This window comes from Pantherophis guttatus, chromosome 13 (assembly GCF_059756535.1).
Source record: "Pantherophis guttatus breed Tessera chromosome 13, ASM5975653v1, whole genome shotgun sequence".
Lineage (NCBI taxonomy): Eukaryota > Metazoa > Chordata > Lepidosauria > Squamata > Colubridae > Pantherophis > Pantherophis guttatus.
In genome coordinates this window covers 13,409,617-13,436,474 of record NC_142075.1, presented here as the reverse complement: position 1 = coordinate 13,436,474, position 26,858 = coordinate 13,409,617, and the positions used below count along the sequence as shown (strand labels likewise).

The 26,858-nt window shown below is 42.2% G+C and overlaps 1 protein-coding gene across 6 annotated transcripts in view; it reads left to right on the top strand.

Moving 5' to 3' along the window:
- The window catches only part of NTRK3 (neurotrophic receptor tyrosine kinase 3), a 467,456-nt gene that overhangs the window by 165,806 nt on the left and 274,792 nt on the right, over positions 1-26,858 (top strand). For all 6 annotated transcript variants that reach the window (XM_087878354.1, XM_087878355.1, XM_087878353.1 and 3 more), the window contains exons 4-5: positions 16,828-16,896; positions 25,527-25,684. In XM_087878354.1, the coding sequence (XP_087734480.1) occupies positions 16,828-16,896; positions 25,527-25,684 (227 nt within the window). The remainder of the gene's footprint in view (positions 1-16,827; positions 16,897-25,526; positions 25,685-26,858) is intronic.

Below are 26,858 nucleotides of genomic sequence, written 5' to 3'. Positions count from 1 at the left end.
GGACGGATGGCTCCAGAAGCTGATGGAGTTGGCAGAAATAGCTAAATTGACTGTTCGGATTAAAGAAAAGAACATAATGTTGTGGCCCGTCAGTGGCCTGTGCAGATTGTAGATAATTCCGACAACGAGGAGGCTCGTGTGGTGCTGCGCTAGCAGCCTGTGCAGCTGGCACTCGAGTCGGACAATGAGGAGGCTGGAGAAGATGTGGTGCCAGAGGCAGGGATTCAGCCAGGGCCTTCAGAACCTCCAGAAGCTCCTTTAAGTGAAGAGGACGAAGAGGAGGAGCCTCTTCTCGATGCACGGGTGCGCAGAGCTGCCAAAAGGCAGGAGTGGCTCCTCAGGAGAAGGTCTCCTCGAGAGTAAGTCTTGGGGCTAATTGGCCACTCCCTTAGCCTATTTAAGGAGGAACGCCACTTGCAGCAAGCTGTGGGGAACAACTTTAGTTCACTCTCCGTGTCTGGATTCTATGCAAAATTGCTTCTGGGCTCTCTGCCAACTCTAGTAAGACTGTGATTACCTTATCTTAGAATTCTGGTAGGCTGTTAAGACAGTTTATTAACAGCCTTTGGTTGATAAAGACTAAGTTATTTGAGTAAAATAAGCTTTGTATAGAGTTTGTGTGTGCTGCGTTCTTTGGGGTCCGTAGCTGGGGCAAAACACATAAGTACCTTTGTTGTCACATGGAAACCGTGTCTGAACTTTGTATTTGAGGTGGGGGAAAAAATGAAACTTTGATTTTGAGTTTTACCAATTAGATTGATAGGTGTTTATAGAAATGGCTTTATTTATATTACTATGGAAAAGCAAAAAGTTGTGGTTTGATGTTAATGCTTTATTTTACTGCAACAGAGGGAGTCAGAAATCAATGCTTTTTTTTTTCTCTTTTTCCCAGCCTTTCCTCACTTCTCTTTCTCCCCTTTCCCCTCGCTGTCTTCCTATTTTCTTTTGTATTTTGTATCTTATTTTAAAACCTAATAAAAATTTCTGCGGGGAAAAAACCAAACAAACCCCAAGGTAATTTTGGGAAAAATAGGAGGAAGAAGGTGTGTTGGATACGATCATCACATACACATCCATATAACTTCAGTTATATATAAAAATAATGAAGTGGGATACAAATAAATAAACATAAAGTTTATTTGTGTGGTGCTCATATTTGGAAATAATTGGAATGATCGGAGCATGTCTTGGGGCATCAGAGAAAGGATGGGAAGAAGGTAATTAGATGGAGCACATGAGGCCAGTTTTGCCTTTCCAAATGGCACGGAGGATGCCATAATCTTGGAGAGCCATTAAAGTTGACTTTTCTGGGAAATGCCAGCCAGTTATTGCTGGCATATAAAATAGAAAAAAAGGGAGAGATGATTTGTAGGGGATTTGTCTCAAACATTTAAAAAGTTTTTGCCTAACTTTATTTCGTTTAAGCCCTCATCAATCTTACCATTCAGGAAAAGGATTTGGTCCAATGATAGAACGTCTATGGGAGATTCTCAATCATCCAGGTCATAGTTGTCCCAAAGGTGTTTTTTCTAAAAGGCAACGGGTGTCAGGGTTCCGACTGATGCACTAATTAAATCATGAGCCTCGAGCCAAGCTTCAAAAGAAATCCAGTTATTTATTAGGAGCTTCATGTTTGCACATTCCAAGTGAAACCAATTCTGATCCCACTTAATTCATGCCCCGGCTCTGACCCTGTTTCCCCCTCCCCCCAAGGTGTGTCACCAGTCACATTCCCCAACGAAGCAATTTCACGGGTTGTAGAGTCCCTCCCTCCAGCCACTGTGGGTCTCCATGGAGATGGCCTTGACATAGAGATGGCTGGAATGTGCTTTTGTTTTGGCTGAAGTGCGATTCCCTCGCTGCAGCTGCGAGGCTCGGTTCCCCATCCCCTTGCCTATGGCAACTCGAGACCAGGTCAGGAATGCTTCGCGAGTTGACAACTGGACTTTCTTAGTTTTTTTTTTTCTTTGAAAATGTTTTGCTTCTCATCCAAAAAGTTTCTTTAATGGGTTTTCATGTCCCACTATTGAGTGGAGATGTTCTGTCTTTCAGGACTAGTTTGCCTTGGGGATAATTTGTTGACAGCTTCATGAAGGATGAAGTTGAAGCAAAAAATAGATAGAGATAGTAAGTGTTTTTCTGATACCCTTCCGAGCATTTTTCTGCAGGAAAGGAGCAGAAGCTGAACACGATTTCTGGTTGAAGTGGTTCTGAAATTACACTAAGATGGGCTACAGGTTGCCCGTTTATTTAATATTTAACGCTCATTCATTCATTCATTCATTCATTTTCTGCCCATCTCACGATTCAAGGCAACCCTGAGCAGCTTTGTGCCCTATTATATTAAACATTATATTAAAATAAACATACAGTAGATACAATTTTTGATAAATGCAGCATCACTTTCTTTTCTCTATCTTTCCTCTGTGTGAATTTTTTAGTTTGTAACACTTTGGGAACAGGGGCCTCTCATACCCACAGAGTCTCCAGCATTATGCAGATTGGTACTGCTTTACCAATAAATGCATCCATTGCTTATCTGCATTTACAACAGCTAGGTTAGATTTTTATTTTCTATGGGTTAGGCTGTGAGAAATTGGCAGCCTTGCTGCCTTGCTATCTTGCTAACAATGATATCCTTGCTATCTTGCTAACAATGACATGCAGATGAAATAGGTTTAAAATAGCTCTGGAAGGAGGGGAGGGGAATGTGGCTTGATATGTGAAATACGGTAGTTTGTTAAAGGATTTCTGTGGATTTCATCAACAGAGGATGGATCAATTCTCACACTTGTAGGAATCTTCAATGAGCATGTGCAGGATTGGCTCAGATGCCTGGAAAAAAAATCAAGGAAATGCTTGCATCAGATAAACCAAACCCCACTCTCTTCTAGCACTGATGATGTTCCTAAATTGGTAATGAAATGTCTGCAAGAAAATAACCAAGCTCAGAGAACACCAAGGACCCCACAATCATTAATTAGGTCATTGGCTTCAGTGATATGAGGAAATGAGAGACGCAGTGGCTCAGTGGCTAAGACGCTGAGCTTGTTGATCGAAAGTTCAGCAGTTCAGCGGTTCGAATCCCTAGTGCCGCATAACAGGGTGAGCTCCCGTTACTTGTCCCAGCTTCTGCCAACTTAGCTATTCGAAAGCACGTCAAAAATGCAAGTAGAAAAATAGGGACCACCTTTGGTGGGAAGGTAACAGCGTTCCGTGCGCCTTTGGCATTGAGCCAAAGCCAGCCTCATGACCATGAAGATGTCTTCAGACAGCGCTGGCTCTTCGGCTTTGAAACGGAGATGAGCACCACCCCCTAGAGTCAGGAACAACTAGCACATATGCGCGAGAGGAACCTTTACCTTTACCTTAAACTAATCTGAAATAGGATGTAATATTTCCAACTCTCTCAAGGACTTTAAAAAGATGACAGATTGTTGTCAGGGAGGCGATGTGTGAAACATACAGTATATGTCATGAGCAATGCATGCAATTTCCAATGCAAAGCAGCACATCTTAACAGTTTAACTATCATCTCTAGGCAAAGCCGTCCTTTCCCCCTCAAATTCAAATTCAGAATAGAGCTGGAAGAGACCTTGGAGGTCTTCTAGTCCAACTTCTAGCTCAAGCAGGAGACCTATACCACTTCAGACAAATGGCTGTCCAGGCTCTTCTTAAAAACCTCCAGTGAAGGAGCACCCACAGCTTCTGAAGGCAAGCTGTTCCACTGGTTAATGGTTCTCACTGTTAGGAAATTTCTCCTTACAATAATTCCAGGTGGCTTCTCTCCTTGATCCGTTTCCATCCATTGTTTCTTGTCCTGCCCTCTGATGTTTTGGAGAATAAGTTGACCCCCTCTTCTTTGTGGCAGTCTTTCAAATACTGGAACACAGCTATCATGTCTGCCCTAGTCAACCTGCCTCCATTGAGGATCTGTATACTGCACGAGTCAAAAAGAGAGCTGGGAAAATATTTACAGACCCCTCGCATCCTGGACATAAATTGTTTCAACTCCTACCCTCAAAAAGACGCTGCAGAGCACTGCACACCAGAACTACTTGACACAAGGAAAGTTTTTTTCCCCATTGCCATCACTCTGCTAAAGAAATAATTCCCTCAACACTGTCAAACTATTCACTAAGTCTGCACTACTATTAATCTTCTCATTGTTCCCATCACCCATCATCTCCTTCCACTTATGACTTTATGACTGTAACTTTGTTGTTTGTATCCTTACGATTTATATTGACTGTTTCCTATGACAGTGATGGCTAACCTTTTTGCCATCGAGTGCCAAAAGCGTGGGGAGCGTGGGGGGTCGCGCATGTGTGTGCCTACACCCATAATTCTATGTGCCCCACCCCACCCCCACGTGCATGCGTGTGCGCCCTGCCCAGTACTCTCCCTGCTTTTGGTACAAGATGGCACGGTGGGCCCAGTAGGCCCATTTTTCGCTGTCCCCAGGCTCCATAGCCTTTCTAGGAGTCTGGGGAGGGCGAAAACGGCCTTCCCTACCCTCCTCCCAGAGGCCCTCCGGAGGCCGGAAACGGAACATTTCCCAACTTCCGATGGGCCCAGAAGACCCAAAAATCAGCTGGCCGGCCCGCACATGTGCGCTGGAACTGAGCTCATGTGCCCACCGATATGGCTCCGCATGCCACCTGTGGCACATGTGCCATAGGTTCGCCATCACGGCCCTATGACTATCATTAAGTGTTATACCTTATGATTCTTGACGAATGTATCTTTTCTTTTATGTACACTGAGAACGTATGCACCAAAGATAAATTCCTTGTGTGTCCAATCACACTTGGCCAATAAAGAATTCTATTCTATTCTATTCTAGTCCTTCTTTTCTCTAGACTAGCCATACCTAAATCCTGCAACCGTTCTTCATATGTTTTATGTTGCTTTTCTCTGCACTTTTTCTGAAGTGTCAGGCCGAGTGGTTTCACCCTTGATTTACTAATAAGTTGGGTGTCGTGCAGAACATGGCAATTCCCCCCCACCCGCCATCAACTCTGTGTTGGACTACCACCAGGTACTTGAAGAAGTTCATGTTACACTTTTAGTTTTATTCCGAGCACACTCTCTTTACCACTGGCAGCTCTGTGCAACTTATCCTCCAGATCAGCATTTTTGTTTTGTTTTTTTTTAAAAAAAGAAAAGCTGGCAACCTGTTATTAAAATGCACCGAGAAAGTTGCCTGTGCAGAAACAAACACACAGAAGTGTCAGCTCTGAAGTGAGAGGCAACCGTTGAGGAGAAGGCCTGTTTGAAGAGGGTGAGGAAGGGGCTTTGTTGTTGTTGTTCTTCTTCTTCAAACAAACCCACCATCTCCAGGAGGAGGGGATGCTGAGGGTCCCCTCCTCGCAGGCAGGCACGTCCTACTGCCATCGCCTAGGACTGATCACAATAATATAGCTTGCAGCTTAATTACAGAGGCTCTTGTGGGTAAGTGTCATTAATGAGGCATCTGGCTTAATTTAGCTGAATAAAAATGCCTCTTAATAGTAGAGCCTTTTTGTGCTGGAGCTTAATTGAGGGAAAAACAAACATGCCATTTCCCTTCACACTAAACTTCCAATTGCTCTGGATTTTCAAGGAGAAACGTCCTCTGGAAAAAATCTCAGAAGCTTTAAATAAAACACAAACAAATGTTGCCAGGAATCGGAGCAACAAGTGTGTTCCCCACATGCTACCTTGGTGAACGGTTCCTGTTTGTTTTCTACAGAAATACATCGGAAACGATCTTGATACGGTGTGCTATAAGGTTTTGTTTTTCTCAAAAAGGAATGCTTCCTTCTTCTAGTTCTGATTCAGCCTATCTGCCTAGTTAAGTAGCTAACTGCAGGCATGCGTACGCACATAGATATGTTGTAAACGGGAAACGTGAGGAATACGTTTGCAAAATTAGAAACCCTAGGACAGGGATGGCTAACCTTTTTGCCATCGCGTGCCAGGAGGGGGGTGGGTGGGGGTGGGTGTCACGCACGTGTGTGCCCACACCCATAATTATATGTGCCCCGCCCCCATGCATGCGCCCGTGACCCCCCCCCCGCAACCCGCCCCGCGACCCCCCACTCCTGGCACACGATGGCCTGGTAGGCCCATTTTTTTTTCTCTATGAGTCTGGGGTGGGCGAAAATGGCCCATTTCCCAACTTCCATTTGGACAGGAAGTGACTTTTTTGCTGTCCCCAGCCTCCAGAGTCTCATAGAGAGGCCCTGGAGCCAGGTGAGAGAGAAAAACGGGCCTTCCCCACCCCCCCAGGCCCTCTGGAGGCAGGAAACAGCCTGTTTCCCTACTTCTAGTGGGCCCAGAAGGTCTGAAAATCAGCTGGCCGGTGCGTTCATGCGTGTTAGAGCTGAGCTCGCGTGACCACTGATATGGCTACACGTGCCACCTGTGGCATGCATGCCATAGGTTCGCCATCACGGCCCAAGGATGTCATTCAGAAGTATCCGTGAGACCTTAGATACCTCCCTTGGTATGTCTGTGACCTACCTGATCTTTCCCTTTTATAAAAGAATGAAGGAAAGCTGACAGACTTTCAAAGCAAAGCACCAGCTCTTTATTTTCAAGATATCTCTAGGTCCGACTTAGGTTTCTTGAAATAAGTAAGTAAAGTGGTCAGCCCATTGATTTGTTAGAAAGTATGTCCATCTGCTTGGTAAAAGGATAAAGGAAAGTACAAATAATACAGTGTTTTTTGAATGACGGGGCTTAGAACATAGAATTATAGGATGGGGAGGGACCTCAGAGGTCTTCTAGTCTGCAATCGAGTTTGGAGCGGTTTACCTTGAGTTTGTATTGATTGTTTGTTCATGTATTATTGAGGTTGAAGCTGAAGAAGTTATTGACAGCTAAGACTTCCAGGTAAAACTTTACCTGGAAGCAGTGAATAAGAAGATTCTTTGAACAGCCATGGTTTACCTATGTTGCCTAGGATACTGAAATAACATCTCAGAAACATATGGAAGACTACTAAACCTTTCCTCCATCAATAGTAGGGTGTTGTACTCTGTATGCAAAAAGAAGTAATCCCAAGGAAGTATTTATGAGTCTCAAAAAGACTATAAAAGAGATTTCTTTTTAAGGCAGTCAGGAGGTGTATCAACTCTGTCCTTCTGGACATCTAAATCAAAGTGCTTTTTGACGTCTTCTGATAGGGCCCAGTCATATTAGGCATGGAGGGAGAAGTTTTCTTGGTATACAGGTAGTCCTCGACTTATGACCACAATTGAGCCCCAGATTTCTATTGCTAAGCAAGGCAGTTGGTTAAGTGAATTTTGCCCCATTTTATGACCCTTTTTTGGCCACCGTTGTTAAGTAAATCACTGCAGTTGTAAAGTAAGTAATTCGTTTGTTCTATGTATCTGGCTTCCCCATTGACTTTGCTGGCCAAAAGGTCCCAAAAATGTCATCACGTGTTCCCAGTGCAACCATCATAAATATGAGCCGTTGAATTTTGATCACATGACCTTAGGGATGCCGCAACGTTTGCAAGAATGAAAAACGTTCATAAGTCACTTTTTTTCAGTGCAAAGTTGTAACTTTGGATTGTCACTAAAAAACTGTTGTAAGTCGAATCTCGTCTATTTGGGCAAGGCTATTCTGGGACATTCGGTCGATGTGGGATCCGTGGTTTTTATTTTATGTTCGTTATCTTTCTGCCGGTGCCGTTGTAACTTTGAAGGGTCACTAAATGAATTGCTGTAAGTGAAGGATGACCTGTCTCTTCTAAGCAGAAGTCAACTTACTTGTGAAAATAGGTTGAGTCAGCAACTCACCTCCAACGGATCAACTTCGTCTGTATTTCAAGCAGCGTCTTCTCACGCTGGCTGTCCTGGAAGGTGTTCTGCCCCAGCTACGGACCCCAAAGAACGCAGCACACACAAAGTCCATTCAAACCTTGGTTTACTAAATAAATCAGTCTTTTACAACAACGGCTGTTAATTAACTGCATTAACAGCCGCCAAAAATTCAAAGAAAGCTTACTGTGGTTGGCAGAATGCCCAGAAGCAATTTGCAGGAAGCTGATAAGATAAGCAAGACAAGACATGAAGGTATGTGAAAGAAGTTGTTCCCTGCAAATTGCTTCAGTCGTCATCCTTCCTTAAATAGGCTAAGGGAGTGGCCAATTAGCCCCAAGCCTTACTCTCGAGGAGACCTCCTCCTGAGGAGCCACTCCTGCCTTTTGGCAGCTCTGCGCGCCCGTGCATTGAGAAGAAGCTCCTCCTCTTCATCCTCTTCACGTAAGGGAGCTTCTAGAGGTTCTGAAGGCCTTGGCTGAATCCCCACCTCTGGCACCACATCTTCTCCAGCCTCCTTATTGTCTGACTCGAGTGCCAGCTGCACAGGCTGCTGGCACAGCACCACACCAGCCTCCTCGCTGTCTGAATCAGCTACTAGCTGCACAGGCCACAACAGAAGGTGAAGCAAAACACAACAACTCCCTAAAATCCTGATAAATTTTGATTACAGGACTCCAAAAATGCAATGTACTTTATTAGGATAAGCACCGGATTGTCTGCCAAATGGCAAAAGGCTTAGCATTTAAGCATCCGATGATATAATGGTAAGCTGGAACTGAAAAGTTTCTGTTGCAGCTAGTGTATCTAATTATTGCATTAGCGGCCTTTTGAGCCTGGGCTATAAATTCATGGATTTGACAGATGCTGGAAGTGAAGGACTGGAAGTAAACACTGAGATATTTAAAGACCTTGACCTCAGAGGTAGGCTTCATATAATTTAACAACCGGTTCACCCAGCACCGAAAATGTCAGTGCACGTGGCTTCTGCGCATGCGCGCGCCCTTCCGTGCATGTGCTTTGCTCGTGTGTGTGGCTTGCACGCATGCACGTGACTTACAAAACGTGGCTAAATAGGATGGCATAGCGCCCGGGAGGGCAGATTGCAACAGATCCGAACCAGCTAAATCCCACCATTGCTTGACCTGCTCCATTGAAAAGCCATTGATATTCCACGGTGATTGATAATATCGATAAACAGTGGAATTTTCATTTTGGAAGAGTTAATTTCTAACCCCTTGGTGTGGCTATATTTAGGGGAGTTGTTAACCACAACTGTAACAAAAAGCCTACTTGTGAGAAAGAGAAGGCAGCAGTGTCATTGCCATGTTTCCTCAGGGGCCACTATTGAATACTCGACTGCCTATCAGAGGTGGTATTTAGCAGGTTCTGACCGGTTCTGGAGAACCGGTAGCGGAAATTTTGAGTAGTTTGGAGAACTGGTAAATACCATCTCTGACTGGCCCCACTCCCATTTATTCTCTGCCTTCTGAGTCCCAGCTGATCGGAAGGAAATGGAGATTTTACAGTATCCTTCCCCTGGAGTGGGGAGGGAATGGAGATTTTACAGTATCCTTCCCCTGGAGTGGGGAGGGAATGGAGATTTTACAGTATCCTTCCCCTGGAATGGAGATTTTACAGTATCCTTCCCCTGGAGTGGGGAGGGAATGGAGATTTTACAGTATCCTTCCCCTGGAATGGAGAGGGAATGGAGATTTTACAGTATCCTTCCCCTGGAGTGGGGAGGGAATGGAGATTTTACAGTATCCTTCCCCTGGAGTGGGGAGGGAATGGAGATTTTACAGTATCCTTCCCCTGGAATGGAGATTTTACAGTATCCTTCCCCTGGAGTGGGGAGGGAATGGAGATTTTACAGTATCCTTCCCCTGGAATGGAGAGGGAATGGAGATTTTACAGTATCCTTCCCCTGGAGTGGGGAGGGAATGGAGATTTTACAGTATCCTTCCCCTGGAGTGGGGACGGAATGGAGATTTTACAATATCCTTCCCCTGCCACGCCCACCAAGCCAAGCCCACAGAACAGGTAGTAAAAAAAATTGAATCCCACCACTGCTGCCTATGCTCTACTCAGGCTCTTCGATTAATATCTCCAGGAACGTGGCAAAAGTTCTCTTCAGTTTCTATATTGGGGTTTCTTTGTCTCCCTCCAAAAAACGGATGAGCTTTGTGCTCACCTCAGGAGTCAAATGCGTGCATTTTTTTTCCTAGTAAAGAAAAACTTCTTTGAAAAACAGAGATTGGCGAAAGGCTCAGGAGTGCAGTATAACTCAGTTCTTGCGCTGAATTATCAACGAGGCGGCCAAGTTCTTATTCACCGTGTACAATATATCTGGTTCTTCATTCTTTCTGGCTTTCTAACTTTTTAATTTCAAGGGAGAGATTTCCAGGGGAATCCAAGGAGGACTTTTCTCATGCGTCTTTTTTCCATAGTAGGGCTGATGCCCCCCCTCCCCCCCATTGAAGGAAGACTCTTGCATTTGCAAAATTGTGGAGAATTTCTACTTCGCTTGCACAAAAGAATCATCCTCTTCAGAGATTTCTTGAAATGACACTCATGCCCAGCCCTACTTTGTACATAGTGAATAGCTTAAGTTCCCTTTGGTGAACATTATCTTGGCAAAGTGCACTTGTCAAAGGAACCTAAGCTGAAAACTTGACTTCAGACTAAGGTTATGAATAGTTAACATGAACCATAATTGTTAGCTTTATTTGTCTGGCCCTACTCAGGGACGTGGTGGCTCAGTGGCTAAGAAGCTGAGCTTGTCGATCAAAAGGTCGGCAGTTCAGCGGTTCGAATCCCTAGTCCTGCGTAATGGGGTGAGCTCCTGTTACTTGTCCCAGCTTCTGCCAACCTAGCAATTCGAAAGCACATAAAAAATGCAAGTAGAAAAATAGGGACCACCTTTGGTGGGAAGGTAAAAGCGTACCGGGCACCTTTGGTGTTGAGTCATGCCGGCCATATGACCCCGGAGTCATCTTCGGACAGCACTGGCTCTTCGGCTTTGAAATGGAGATGAGCACCGCCCCCTAGAGTCAGGAATGACTAGCACATATGTACAAGGGGAACCTTTACCTTTACCTTTACCTTTCTAAGGTCCTACTCACCTCCCTCCACAGTAAGGTATTTGGCTGTGACACTTTAGCCTTTTAAAAGTAGCTCATCATAAAATCTCCCTCATTTTTCCCTCTCATATGGTATATTTTTCAGACATTCCCCTCCCATCAGAAAAGAAAAAGGAAAGAAATATTTGAAACTTTTTCGATTTACACTGAATTCAGGTTTGCCTAATCAGGGTTTGATTAAGCCAAAGTTGGTAAATTTACATATGCATTTATGGACTTTGGAGACCATAATGATATCGTTACCATTATGGTAAAGCGCCTTGGTGGCTCAGTGGTTAGAGTGCAGTACTGCAGGCTACGTCTGCAGACTAATGGCTGCCTGAAATTTGGCAGTTCAAATCTCCCCAGGCTCAAGGTTGACTCAGCCTTCCATCCTTCCAGGTATTGTTGGAAGGAAAAAAGAAGCCTTTCCCTTTAAGGATTGTTGGAAGGGAGAGCTTTCCCTTCTTGAATTCAAAACTCCCAGCTGGAGATAACTTCGAAATGATTGGAGGTCAGCTGCTTGAGAGCAGAATTAGTTTATTGTTCATAGGAAGGCAGGCAAGAAACAAATACAAGCACAGCGTTCTGAGGCTAGCCTGTTTGAACTGTAAGAATAACCCTTTTTTTATATCCTAAAAGGTCTTTTCATTTTCTATGTGACCCTTTAAAGTCTTTTGAAATTCTTTTGATTTGGCATGTGAATCCTTTGATTTGTGTATGTGATTGTTTTATGGTGTTTAAATCCTGCTTTTTTGTGATTGGGTTATTCCATCCTGGATCTGGCAAATAAGTAATTGTTTTATAGTCCAAACAGTAGAAAACAGTAGAAAAACAGACTGTTTTTATAGAAAAACAGTCTCTGTTTTTCCTAGCCCTTTGTAGTTGTTTGTTTCCTATAATTAATCAGTTTGCTATTACTGTGTTTTAGGGAATATCTCCTTTTCTCATGTGTTTAAAATTCTAATTACTTTGGCTTGATTTCTTTTCCTTTTTGGGTGTTTGCTTTTTTCTGTGTCCCATACCTGTTTGGATATTGCAGGCCCCTGTAATTTTGTCTTTCCTTTGTTGTGGAAAATAGGGTGGCTTCATTGACCATTCATGGCCCATTGACAAAGGTGGGGGCTGAAACTTCTGCCTGAGTTTCTGCTTATTTTCTTTTAGGGGAATTTTCCTGCTCTTTTAATATTTTTTTTTTAGTTTCTTTTCCTTTTTCTAGGAGAAGAGTGAATCATATCTTCCAACAGCGTATAAAATGAGGACCCAGATTGTTGGGGGCAATATGCTGACTCTGTAAATCACTTAGAGAGGGCTGTGCAGTGTAAGTGCTATTGCTTTTTACATGGCACCTTAAACTAAACACACCACCTGATGACTTACTGTGCTACGAGAACCTAAGTTAAAAATTAATGCGTGGAAAATGGGACAGAGACAGTCAGGTAGGTGGCTGTGACCCTTCTACCATAAACACTACTGGGGCAGATTCATTCATTAGTTTGAAGGAAACAGAAGCTATTTCTGTTTCCCATCATGTCAGCCTTACAAGCTCACATCTGTGGAAGGCTGAGATTGAACTATAGCTTCTTCCACAATGCACCATGTCGATGTTCTCCCAAATCCTGAACAGAACGGTATTTGAATGCCAAAGACTACAGGTCTCTCTGGATCTCCTAAGCCTTGAGCAGGACCCACAGTAGCAGCTGGCGGCTTTGTGTGTGGAGCGCATGCGAAGAGTTAAATAGTGATCTTGTTGTAGGCTGTGATGGCCTCGACTTCCCAGAGCTTGCTTCGTGACTTCCTCTCTCCTGGCTCCGAGCATTTCCTTTAGCAGGCTGCTGTGCCCTTAATGAGCCTCTGGGCTTCTTGCTCACGATTCGCGCACCTTGCCATTTGTGGCGGCAAACAAGGTCACAACAAGAGGGCTTTATAATGGGCAGTAGAGCTTGGAAAGAACGGTGCGCAAGGCGAAAGAAGGGAAGAATCCTGTGGCTTGCATAACTCTTAGGAAGCATGTGTGAGACATACGGTGTGAGTGAGAGAACAGTGGAACTATGGATGGTTTTAGGAGAAATATAACATTTTACACAGTGGCAATGCAACATGAATGAAGGGTTTTAGGTTGTGAAGCTGTCCATGTATATGTACTGCAAGGGAAAGGAAGCTGATTCAAGCAGTACGGCAAGAGACGACTTGTTGAATAAACCACAATTGGCTTCAGATAAGGTGCTAAGCTGCTGATCATGGTTTATCAAGTCCTGTGGCTGATTCTTGTATGTTTTCCCCAAACCACATGATGATTTCACACTCTTTCCTTATGTCAGAAACATTACAGATGACTCATATAAAATCTGCTCAACAAAGCTACATTACAATTTTGCATAGTATGTGTACCAAAGGAATTCTGAATTTTATTCCAATCATAACGGCGAAGCATTTTTGCATAGAAGTATCACTGTTTTGGTGTATGTGTAAAACAACTTTGGGTCAAAAGATATAATATAAAGGGGAAGTTTCAAGGATATGTGTGGGACTGAATTTGAGATTTAGCAATAGCAATAGCATTTAGACTTATATACCGCTTCACAGTGCTTTACAGCCCTCTCTAAGCAGTTTACAGAGTCAGCCTATTGCCCCCAACTATCTGGCTCCTCATTTTACCGACCTCGGAAGAATGGAAAGCTGAGTCAAAAGCTTGAGCCTGGTGAGATTCGAACTGTCAAATTGCAGCCAGCCAGCGATTAGCAGAAGTAGCCTGCAGTACTGCATTCTAACCACTGCGCCACCGTGGATATTTATTTCAATATTGAATGGAGTCCATTAGGGTTTAATCTTTCTTGGGTTGATAACAACAACAAAAATATTTTTTTGACAGAAAAAAGTTTATGCCATGGAAACTTGCACATTAAAAGAAGTAGCCGTATAAGAACTTGGTAAACATATGCTGAAAATATTTATATGGAAGAGATATGAATATTTGTTTTATAAAATAAAAAAAATATCTTCATGAGTTTACATCAAACCGTCGCAGAATTAACACATTGCAGAAATTTGTGAATGAAAATGGGTGGGATTTCTTTAAGGATATTTCTAAATAGTTCTTTGAAAAAGGCCAGCAGTGGAGTATTGTCCCTCATTTTTTAAATGTTGACTGACATGCATCCTTACATTATATGTCCCAAAGGTGCTTTTTCAGGAGGCAACTGGACTTTCTGGTTTTTTCTTTGAAGACGTTTTGCTTCTCATTCCAAGAAGCTTCTTCAGCTCTGACTGGATGGTGGGGAATGAAAGGATTTATATTCCTTAAGGACACAGACAAACCTCCAAGTGGCCTCAGTGACTCTTTAAAAGAATGCAAATGACGAACTCCCTGCAAGGAATATAAATCCTTCCATTCCTCACCATCCAGTCAGAGCTGAAGAAGCTTCTTGGAATGAGAAGCAAAACGTCTTCAAAGAAAAAATAAGGAAATCCAGTTGCCTCCTGAAAAAACACCTTTTGGACAACCATGACCTGAATGACTGAGAATCTATATGGACTTACATTATATGCTCAATGCTTTAAAATATTTACTTACAGAAATCTATATATAATGGGTCAACAAAATCGAAGGTGTTTAAACTGACCGCATTGTGCAAATGAAACATTCTTGATTGTAATTTCTCTCTTTCTCTCCTCTTCCCTCTCTCCTTTAAACAAGATATTTGCCCAAAATATCTTGGAAAAAGAGTGAAGGGTTGGGGCAGTTGAGGATGCTGGCTTATAAATAGTTCCTGGGGTAAATAGATTTCACATTCTAGGGGAGGGGTTATGCCTTTCCCAGCCGGAGTGGGGACTATGAAGTTGATCTCAGGTTGCCATGGCAACAGTCTCAACGTGAATAACACAAAGATGCAAGAAACAAATTTAGGCCTCTTTTTCTCATTCCCTTGGTGTTAAAATTCCCTACTCTAGATTTTGTAAAGTTACCTTTCTGGTATCTTCCCATTTTTTTATATACAACCTGCCACCTGGATCATTATGCTCTACTCTAGTTTTAAGATGCTAAGGTTTGCATTGGATTACATATATTGTAGAGTGAGAATCAGAATCAAAGCCAAAGATCATAGAAATATGCTCTTCAACATAAAGACTGCCTTGTTGTTGTTAGTTGTGAAGTCATGTCCAACCCATCGTGGCCCCATGGACAAGGTTCCTCCAGGCCTTCCTGTCCTCTACCATCCCCTGGAGTCCATTTAAATTCACACCGACTGCTTCAGTGACTCCATCCAGCCACCTCGTTCTCTGTCGTCCCGTTCTTCTTTTGCCCTCAATCTTTCCCAGCATTAGGCTCTTCTCCAGTGAGTCCTTCATTCTCATTAGGTGGCCAAAGGATTTGAGTTTCATCTTCAGGATCTGGCTTTCTAAAGAGCGGTCAGGGTTGATCTCCTCTAGGACTGACTGGTTTGATCGCCTTGCAGTCCAAGGGACTCACAGGAGTCTTCTCCAGCATCGTCTACCAACTTTTTATTGCTACAAGCAGGAACTTTGTTGTGTCATTTGATGGAGAAAATATTTGTTTTATACTTTTGTATGACTTTAATTGCTGATGGTTAAATTGGAGAGTGGGATATTATTGGGGTGACATAGTTTGCATCCTTTTTCTGTAATTTGCATGATGATGTCACCAAACAAACTATGTAATTGATGCACATTATATCATTCAAATGTCAAAGTTATGTTATTACGCAAATGAGTTAAAACACTGCAAAAATTTGATCCATGCATGCAAAGTCTATGGAATTTAACAGTCTAGTAAACTGGTCTGGTTACAATGCTGTTAGATGCCATAAGATACCCTACCCTGCCCTACTCTACTTTACCCTACTGAATTATACCATATTGTACTACATTACATTAATTTTCCTCATAGCTTTGCATTTCTTGATTGGATTTACAAATTGTGTTAAGCTATGACTTTGTTAACCATGATTTGTTAACCACAATGACTAGAATCACATATAGCCCCAAGACATGATTGAGTGCATTCCTAATGCTAAAATCAAAACAAATCACATTGGAACTTAATCACTGTGATGTAGGAAACTCAATAATAATATTTGAATTGGTGGAAAAGCCTTGAAGATTATGTTAGTATTGTTTCCTTATGAAGATTGAAAGAACTATGGATAAGAGAGAAAGGGCTTCTTTAAGATCATAAATGTTCAAATTATATCCAGATATTTATGTACATTATGTGTTTATCCATTGACATAACTATATAGTATTTATAACAGATAACTTTACTAGCGAACTATTATTACTCTGTATTGCTCATATATTGATGACGAATTAGAAGCAATGAAATTGCCTGCACAATTTTGGAATAGTAAATATTTTGGAATGAAATAGGTAAACAAAAAACCCATAAAGTAAATACATGGTTGCTAATATGGATAATTTATGTTAGTTGCTGGATTCTGATGAATGTATAAAAATGTATTAAAAAAAATATTCTGGACATAGAACTTTGCTTTAAAAATGGCTGGAATGCATATGCTATTTTGATCAATATTTGCTTGCTTACTGATTCTTCTTTCCTTTAAAAAAAGATTACTAATTAATCATTGGAAATAACAGCTACAGATTATTCCTAATTTAATAATATCTATGCTCAGAGAGAACATTTCACATGCTGTCAAATTTTCCCTCAACTTTATTGTTCTCCTTTTAAGATTTAAATGGAAGGGGAATTCTGGTTTAATTCCAAACTTGTCATATTTTCAGTTCTAACTATTTTGGGCTTTTTTTTGTTTCAATTTACACTACTTGCTTGCAGAGGAGAAAAAGTTGCAAAGAAGAGGAGATGATGACTGATTGATTGATTGTAAATTCTTTCTCTTTTTTGTCCCCAGAAATCTCTCAGGTAACCGGTTGACCACTCTTTCGTGGTTACTCTTCAAGACGCTGAGGCTTACAGAACTGTAAGTTTTCATTCAGGAGGCTATTGTTGTTGTTAGTTGTGAAGTTGTGTCCGACCCATCGTGACCCCATGGACAATGTTCCTCCAGGCCTTCCTGTCCTCTACCATCCCCCGGAGACCATTTAAGCTCACGCCGACTACTTCAGTGACTCCATCCAGCCACCTCGTTCTCTGCCGTTCCCTTCTTCTTTTGCCCTCAATCTTTCCCAGCATTAGGCTTTTCTCTCGACTTAACAACAGTTCGTTTCGTGACCATTCAAAGTTACACAAGCAGTGAAGAATGTGATTTAGGATTATGTGATTATTTTTCACATTTACAACCTTTGCAGCATCCCCATGATCACATGATCAAGATTCAGACGCCTGGCAACCTAACTCATATTTATGACGGTTACAATGCCCTAGTGTTAAGTGATCCCCTTTTGTGACCTTCTAACAAGCAAATTCAATGGGGAAGCTAGATTCACTTCACAACCGGGTTACTAACTTAAGAAATGCACTGATTCACTTAACAACTGTGGCAAGAAAGGTCGTAAAATGGGGTAAAACTCACTTAACAAATGTTTCCCCTTAGCATCAGAAATTTTGAACTCAATTGTGGCCGTAAGCCAAGGACTACCAATCAGGGGTGAAATCCAGCAGGTTCTGACAGGTTCTGGAGAACCGGTAGTGGAAATTTTGAGTAGTTCGGCGAAACGGCAAATACCACCTCTGGCTGGCCCCATAGTGGGATGGGAACGGAGGTTTTGCAATATCCTTCCCCCAGGAGTGGGGATGAAATGGGGATTTTGCAGTGTCCTTCCCCTGGAGTGGGGAGGGAATGGGGATTTTGCAGTGTCCTTCCCCTGGAGTGGAGTTGGGTGTGAATGGAAATTTTGCAGTATCCTTCCCCCAGGAGTGGGGATGAAATGGGGATTTTGCAGTGTCCTTCCCCTGGAGTGGGGAGGGAATGGGGATTTTGCAGTGTCCTTCCCCTAGAGTGGAGTTGGGTGGGAATGGAAATTTTGCAATATCCTTCCCCCAGAAGTGGTGAGGGAATGGAGATTTTGCTGTATGCTTCCCCTGGAGTGGAGTGGAGTGGGAATGGAGATTTTGCAGTATCCTTCCCCTGGAGTGGGGTGGAAATGGAGATTTTGCAGTATCCTTCCCCTGCCATGCCCACCAAGCCACATCCACAGAACCGGTAGTAAAAAAAATTGAATTTCACCACTGTTACCAATAAGAAAGAAAGAAAGGAAGGAAGGAAGGAAGGAAGGAAGGAAGGAAGGAAGGAAGGAAGGAAGAAAGAAAGAAAGAAAGAAAGAAAGAAAGAAAGAAAGAAAGAAAGAAAGAAAGAAAGAAAGAAAGAAAGAAAGAAAGAAACGTTGGTTTAGCATTATGTACATGCTTAGATTATATGCCCAGATTCCCTCTCGACCAAGAAAGATTTAAATATTGTAACTTGGCAAAGCCTAATAAATGCCTTTTATAGTCAAGCCACAGCCATATTGGTGTTGGTTTTGCTAGACTTCAAAAATATTGAAAGCTGGGCATTCAACTGGCATTGACTGGAATCTTACAAGCTACCTGAAAAGCCTGCATGTTTGTGCCAGGGGCTTGGCTGTGTTTCTGACACAAGCCCAACAAAACAGAGACATTTCGGCCTCCTTTGTTGCAACAACTGAAAACAGCATTCCTACCATTGTAGAGTGATAGTTTAGCATCTCCTTCAGGACCCGCGAAGTCCTTCAGGATCTAGTGGGTTTGCAGCCTTCTGAATTATAGATAAAGCATCCAGCCCTGCTCAGAAAGAATAAGCGGACACGAAATCAATGGAAAGCTGCCCTGGTAACCTATTTTGTGGAGTTTTAGCATAGTTGTGCCTGAGAAATAAAAACATCTATACGTTATGTAGGATTCATCCCAGAAGATCACAGGGATATCCCATTCATCCTTATCTGAGATCAATAAAACTGTGAGAAGCGACTTAGAGAAGAAGAAGAAGAAGAAGAAGAAGAAGAAGAAGAAGAAGAAGAAGAAGAGGAAGAGGAAGAGGAAGAGGAAGAGGAGGAGGAGGAGGAGGAGGAGGAGGAGGAAGAGGAAGAGGAAGAGGAAGAGGAAGAGGAAGAGGAAGAGGAAGAGGAAGAGGAAGAGGAAGAGGAAGAGGAAGAAGAAGAAGAAGAAGGTAACCACGCAAGGAAAGTCAGCGTGTAATCATCAATGTCACCTCAGCATATTTTATTACTATTTTTTCCTAGCTGTCAAGTGGTTAAATGAAGAGAAGACCAATGGCTACATTGCACAGATAAGCAACACCCATTCTCGGGGAGGGCATCTGGCAAAAACATTGGCCTTGATCCTCTGCGCTAATGGTAGCATAAACATTTTCTTGCCCTATTTCAGTTGATAGTTTGAAGGAAGAGAATTGGGTTTGTGACAATGGAGATCTGGCATTTTCAGATTGGATTTTAAGTAGAACCAGGGTTTATGGAACATAGATAGCAGGCAGGCCTGCGTGAGAGGGGTGATCCATGGTGAACCGCGGTGGTGCAGTGGTTAGAGTGCGGTACTGCAGGCTACTTCTGCTGACTGCCGGCTGCCTGCAATTTGGCAAATCAAATCTCACCAGGCTCAAGGTTGGCTTAGCTTTCCATCTTCCACAGCTGATCGTCGGAGGGAGCAGCAATGAGAAAAGCAGGCGAAGCGCAGAAGATTGCTTCACTTGCTAGCGCCTCGTTAGGGCTGAAAAAATCTTTGAAAAAGCTACATTCGGAGTATAAGACGCACCCAAATTTTCAGCCTCTTTTAGGGGGGGGAAAGATGTGTCTTATACTCCAAAAAAGATGGTATCTCTTTCTACATACAGGTTCTCTCTAATTATCATCCAAAATTTCTGGCTTTCTAAGGCTTGGTTAAATGGTCTTCCATTGCATAGAAAAAGGTATATTTGTCTACCTTATTTTGAAGGTGCTGTAATTTTGTGTATATGTGTGTTTAGAAATTAGTGATTTCTAGTTTCTTATAATTATCTTGGCTTTGCCTGCCTAGGTGGTTTAGACACTCCAATGTACCTTAAAGAAAATATATCTACTAATAACACGGCTTCTATGTCCATTTTTCCCTTTATCCTTTGGGATAAAGGCAGGAAAAAGTCAAGATAGATATATCTCCCCCATTATACTTTCTTGTCATGTTAGTTGAGTTAATTGGAGCAGTGTATTCCATGGCAGAGCATTATCCAATGTTCTGCCAAAATCTGCTTTGTCATTTCTCATACTTTTTCTTCCTTAAGGTGTTACTGTCAAAATATACAATACAATACAACACTACAGCCATAACAACTATAGTGTTGTTGTTATCTGTTGCACATCTGCCCATCACTCTGAAGTCCCCTTTGCCATACACACTTCCCAATCTGAGAAAGTTATTGACGGTAATCTTCCCTTTGGTATTTAATGGAAGCCAGGGAAGATAAGAAAGATTGATCAGTATAATGGGAAGGATACTGTAAAATCTCCATTCCCACCCCACTCCAGGAGAAGGATATTGCAAAATTTCCATTCCCACCCCACTCCAGGAGAAGGATATTGCAAAATTTCCATTCCCAGCCAGAGGTTGTATTTGCTGGTTCTTAAACTACTCAAAATTTCCACTACTGGTTCTCCAGAACCTGTCAGAACCTGCTGGATTTCACCCCTGATCTAACCATTTCATCCTCTGCCATCTCCTTCTCCTTCTGCTTCCCACCTTTCCCAGCATCAGTGTCTTCTCCAAGTGAGTCCGCTCTTCTCCTTGGGTAGCGAAAGTCTTTGAGCTTCTTCAGCTTCAGCATCTGTCTTTCCAAAGAACAGTCAGGATTGATTTCCTTTAGGATTGTCTGGCTTGATCTGCTTGCAGTCCAAGGGACTCTCCACAATGAAAGATAAGTCATTCGGAGGCAGCTTTTGGTCGTCTCCATTTCAAATAAGGGAAGGAACAGCCTCACCTCGTCCTGAGAAATCTGTGACCTGCTATTTTTTCTTGGAAACACACAATCATAAAAGCAAATGTGCTTTTAGCAGACTGAAAAATCAAATTCAATAGTAATGATCTTTTAAACCTTTATTCAACAAATACCATGCTCAAAATACTCACTCCATGTTTCTGATAACAACCAAATCATAGCTTCCTCGGCAGTCTTTAATCCTTCTTTGAACCTCATTGTAAAACAAGCCTCCCTCCATGATTGTTCCATCTCCACTCTTTTTTTTAATTTCCTCCTCTTAGAAAAATTAAAATGCCACCTTAAATTCACTTGCCCTTTCCCAAAATAAACGCTGCTGAATCACCCCTCCCTCCTGAAGAGGAAATTTCCAGCCTGGGTCCAGTTCCAGCTTCTAAGCAGATGGCCGCACAACTAAAAGAAAAATGACTTTGAAAAGGGCGCTAAGAATAGATCTCCCCCCTTCCTACATGGAAACATGTAGCTTTTGTAGTTTATTCTTTGTTACTTTAGTCAAACTAGCACAAAGGGAAGAATTTTCTTCCTCCTCGTGCATCAGGTTTCAATCCATTTGAGGAAGAAGAATTTGGGATTGAACTTCTTCCTCATTTCTTTAGCAACTTGGGCAGAATTTTCCTAGCTGCAGAGGGATGTTCTTGATGAAGAATTGGTTACAGGATTTGGGTTTGGGTAGTCTAGAGAAAAGAAGGACTAGGGGAGACATGATAGTGTCTCAATATCTCAGGGGCTGCCACAAAGAAGAGGGAGTCCAGCTATTCTCCAAAGCACCTGAGGGCAGGACAAGAAGCAACGGGTGGAAACTAATCAAGGAGAGAAGCCAACTGGAATTAAGGAGAAACTTCCTAACAGCAAGAACAATTAACCAGTGGAACAGCTTGCCCTCAGAAGTTGTGGGCGCTTCATAGCAATAGCACTTGGACTTATATACCGCTTATTTTACAGCCCTCTCTAAGTGGTTTATAGAGTCAGCATATTGCCCCCAATAATCTGGGTCTTCATTTTGTCCACCTCGGAAGGATGGAAGGCTGAGTCAACCTTGAGCCTGGTGAGAGTTGAACTGCCAAACTGCCAGCAGCCGGCAGACAGCAGAAGTGGCCAGCAGTACTGCATTCTAATCACTGTTCCACCACAGCTTTAACTATATGGAGTGTGGGGGAAAATAGATCAGCCTGCCACACTGAATGCAGTGTTAACACTTCCACTTTGCACTCTCAGTATATTTACTTAGGAGGTGGCCAAGGGATATATACAGGGGTGGGTTCTACTTACCTTTACTACCGGTTCGCAACGGGGCCGCGCAGAAGCGTTCTGATGACGTCGGGGTCGGTGGTTGGAGCCTCCCGCCGGTTTTACTACCGATTCTATAGAACCAGTCCGAACCGGGCTCAACCCACCACTGGATATATATCTAAAAAAAAAAGAAAAAACTCAACCCTTGTTAAGTCCCAAAGGAGCAGAAGACTAGTACACTATTAACATGTGCTATGTCCAGTAAAATGCTGGGAGTTAATTTACACAAACGCCCCCTTAAGTATTGCCATTAGGCTGCATTATACTATCAATGCTGCTAGGCCAAGCCAGTGGAGAAATCCCTGTCCTCCCTCTACATGGCTTTTACATTATTCATAGAAGAGTCTCATGCATTAAGAATGATCTGAAAGGCTGTGTTATATTACTTACAGTTCTGCTTCTGAAGGGCTGCAATAGTAGCTCTCACTAGCAGGCCAGTTTCAGGGGGGAAAGTATTTATAACATCTTTATTTTTCACTTTGGAATTGTCTACAGTGCTAGGCCCATGCATAAATTCATGGAGGTAGGGGGAAAAAAAACCTTGGAAGGACAATGCCTGCAGGGCAGAACATACACTTGGCAAGCAAAGGAACTAGGCTCCAAATTATGAGATTCTTCCAATTAAACCCATTTTTTTCAAACTTGGCAACTTGAAGATGTATGGATGTCAACTTAATAGGGCTGGCTGGAGAATGGTGGGAGTTGACATTCACACATCTTCAAGTTGCCAAGTTTGAGAGACGCTGATTTAGACCAAGATATTTTCTTGTCTTACTGTTATAGCATCCTCCTTCCTCTTCACATTAAATTTGATTCCATCTTTCTTGGGATACAGAGTGTATCTCCCACATTCTAATCCCACTGGAATCCTCTAAAATAGATTGGACTAAGAAAGAGTAGGTTGTCCAAAACAGCCAATGAGATTTATGGAAAAAGAGGGATGAGATCCTAATCTCCCTGGTTCCAGTTCAACACTTTGGCTATTACACAGCACTGGCTGTTAATACAAGAATAGTTATCTGGATTCAAGAGCTGAGAATACTGTGGCCTTGTTTCCTGCTACTTAAAGGTGACAAACGTAGCAAATTGACTTATAAATCTATTTATAAATCTACTGTATTCCAGGACTGTTGATTTCAATATCTTTTCTGCTTTAATGTTTTATGCTGTAAACTTCCCAGAGTTGTTAGATATGAGATTGGGATCAAATAAATGAGAGAGAGAGAGAGAGAGAGAGAGAGAGAGAGAGAGAGAGAGAGAGGGAGGGAGGGAGGGAGGGAGGGAGGGAGGGAGGGAGGGAGGGAGGGAGGGAGGGAGAGATGGATCATGGATGGATGGATGGATGGATGGATGGATGGATGGATGGATGGATGATAGATGAAGGATGGATGGATGGGAGGGAGGGAGGGAGGAAGGAAGAAAGGAAGGAGTCTTAATATACTCAACAAGCAGAAAGTTAAGCCTCTTTCTGCCTTCGATATAAAACTCAATATATGGTTTTGAACCACCAATAATGTCCTCACCCTGCTTTTCATCTTGGCATTACAACCATCCATGGTCCAGTTGGTCCAGCAAAGAAAGAGAAGATGTTAAAAAACTTATAAAGAAAACGAGCCAGCCTGGCCACTGTTTTGGGGTTCTTGTCATTCCTATCATTTTTAATATTATTTCTGCTTCTATTTCCAAAATTTCACCAGTGTTCCAGTATTCTGATTTAGCTTCTAGAACAGAAGTCTTCAAACTTGGCAGCTTTAAGACTTGTGGACTTCAACTCCCAGCATAGCTGGCTGGAGAATTCTGGGAGTTGAAGTCCACAAGTCTTAAAGCTGCCAAGTTTGAAGACTTCTGTTCTAGATGCCCACAAGGAATCTTCCAGCATTTATCTTTTTGCATAGAAACGGGAAACTCTTGAGCGAAAGTAAATATACTTTCGGGTATACAGCAGCGATACTGCAAGTTGTAAAAAAAAATAAAAATCAATAATAATAAAAATTATCAGTATATAAAACATAAGTGTCTTTTAAACAGAGTACATTAAAACATCAGCCTTGCCAGCTGGGTCAATGAGGTCAAACAGTATATAAAGCTGGCTGCTTCATTCAATTAAATTGCATGATGGGTTGTAAGTTGCCTCATCTCCCCGAGCAGCAGGAGCTCATAGTCAATGCATTAAGACAGGGGGTATTATGGGGAGAGCCTTGAATTTATTGAGCATGTCTGGGCAAGGAGAAGAGGAGAAAAGCTAAATGAAAACTCATGATCCCTGCATGACCTTATGAATGTCAAGGTGCTTAGAACAAGAAGCCGGAGATACATATTTCAAAGGGGGAAAAAAAAACAAGCTATGACTTAAATTCAGCAATGATGATTCAGCAATGATGGTCTTTTTCTGATCCTCCCTGTTTTGTTATCTGCACACTTAGCTAATAAACGGTTGTGAAGTTTTCCATAGAATCCATAGATTAATCAACCAAAGTTTAGTAGATTATTTATTTATTTATTTATTTATTTATTTATTTATTTATTTATTTATTTATTTATTTATTTATTTATTGGTTCGATTTATATTCCGCCCTTTCTCAGGAGACTCAGGGCGGCTTACAATGCGTTAAGCAATAGCCTTCATACTTTTGTATATACCTGCTTAGTAGGGCTTTCGGCCCCCCCTAAGCAGTGTTCTTTTTTATACAAAGTCAGCTTATTGCCCCCACAATCCGGGTCCTCATTTTACCTACCTTGGAAGGATGGAAGGCTGAGTCAACCTGACAATCTGAATGATTGTTGATTAAGAAGAGATTGGACAACCATTTGTCTGAAATGTTGTAGGGCAGTGATGGCTAACCTTTTCCGGACTGAGTGCCCAAAGCAAGGGCGCCAGAACCCCCAAAAGGCCATTTGTGCACAGCCCCGTGCATGCACCGTGCCCAAAGACCAGCTGGCCAGTGGGAGGTACATGCGCGGCGGAGCTGAACTGGGCGATGGTTTGTGTGCCCACAGAGGAGGCGTTGCGTGCCACCTGTGGCACACGTGCCATAGGTTCGCCATTACAGTTATAGGGTTTCTGGTTTGCACAGGAGGTTGGACTAGAAGACTTCCAAGATCTTTGGTTATTGTACCGCACAAATGAAAAATTCTAAAATTCTCTATGGAGAATTTTAGCAATGTCCTATCTATACCTGTCATACAGTGAGGTTTACTCTCATGGAGGTAGATGCTAAAATGAACCAAATTTTTATATTATTATCACCATTGTATCATATCTGGAACTGGGATACTTTTCGCCCATCTCGTCGTCTGAGTGTTTTGCCTTCTTTTTTGCTTCTCTTTTCTCACAATCTCAATGTTCTCTTTCTACACAGGAAGTTGGAAAACAATATTTTTAACTGCAGCTGTGATATCCGTTGGATCCAGCTGTGGCAGGAGAGAGAAGAAGCCAATTTGCAGAACCAGGACTTGTACTGCACGAGCATGGAGACCAGCCACATACCCATACAGGAGCTGAATATCAACCAGTGCGGTAAGGAAGTGCATATAATTGGGCACCTGTTGACCTTCGAGCATTGTTATCCTTCCTTCTACTTCTGATGTTCAGGCTTTGAGTCATTGCTTATGTAGACCAAATAGCACCATTACCAATGCAGCGAGGATCAGCATGTTCAAAGAAACGCCACAATTTCAGGAATATTGGTGTGGGTGTGTGGGTGTGTACAGAGTTGTAATGACTGTACCTGGAAATCCAAAAATACTGCAGCATATGAGCTTGCTGGGGCTCATACAATCCTGATTACGTCTGGAAAACTGGGGAGAGTGGCAAACAAGAGTGAGGTGCAATGATTATTATTATTATTATTTCTTGCTTATTGCTACTGAGTGGTATACATCGGTGAATAAGAATTACAAATTGAGGTGCATAGAGAATTATTAATTTTTCAAGAGACCAGGAGAAAAATCTGCTCTAGGATAATTAGAGAACTTGTTTTCCCCACATCTCTTAATTGATTCACTGTATGCATCTCTGATCCATTTTCATTTCATGTACATTCACCCCTGGTTGGGCCCATTTAATATCTATGTCTGTCCATCCATCTGTCTGTCTTCTGTCTGTCTGTCTATCTATCTATCGTATCTATCTATCGTATCTATCTATCGTATCTATCTATCTATCTATCTATCTATCTATCTATCTATCTATCTATATCTGTCGATCCATCCATCATCTATCTATCTATCCATCCATCCACATCTATTCATCGATCCATCATCTATCTATCTGTCGATCCATCCATCCATCCATCCATCATCTATCTATCCATCCATCGACATCGATCCATTATCTATCTATCTATCTATCTATCTATCTATCTATCTATCTATCTATCTATCTATCTATCTATCTATCTATCTATCTATCTATCTATCTATCTACCTACCTACCTACCTACCTACCTACCTACCTACCTACCTACCTACCTACCATATACCATCTTCTCTCTCACACACATAAATATGAATTTCTAAAATACAGATTTTAAAATGGCTTTTACTATTTTTATTTTTGAGCTAAGAACTTCCCTGGGATATTTGGACACATTCAAAGCAGGTTAATACATGAATTTGGATCTGCACATTTCTCTAAGGAAGTACAATTCAGATCAATTTCTTCTCCAAGTTCAAATTTTCTGAGATAACTT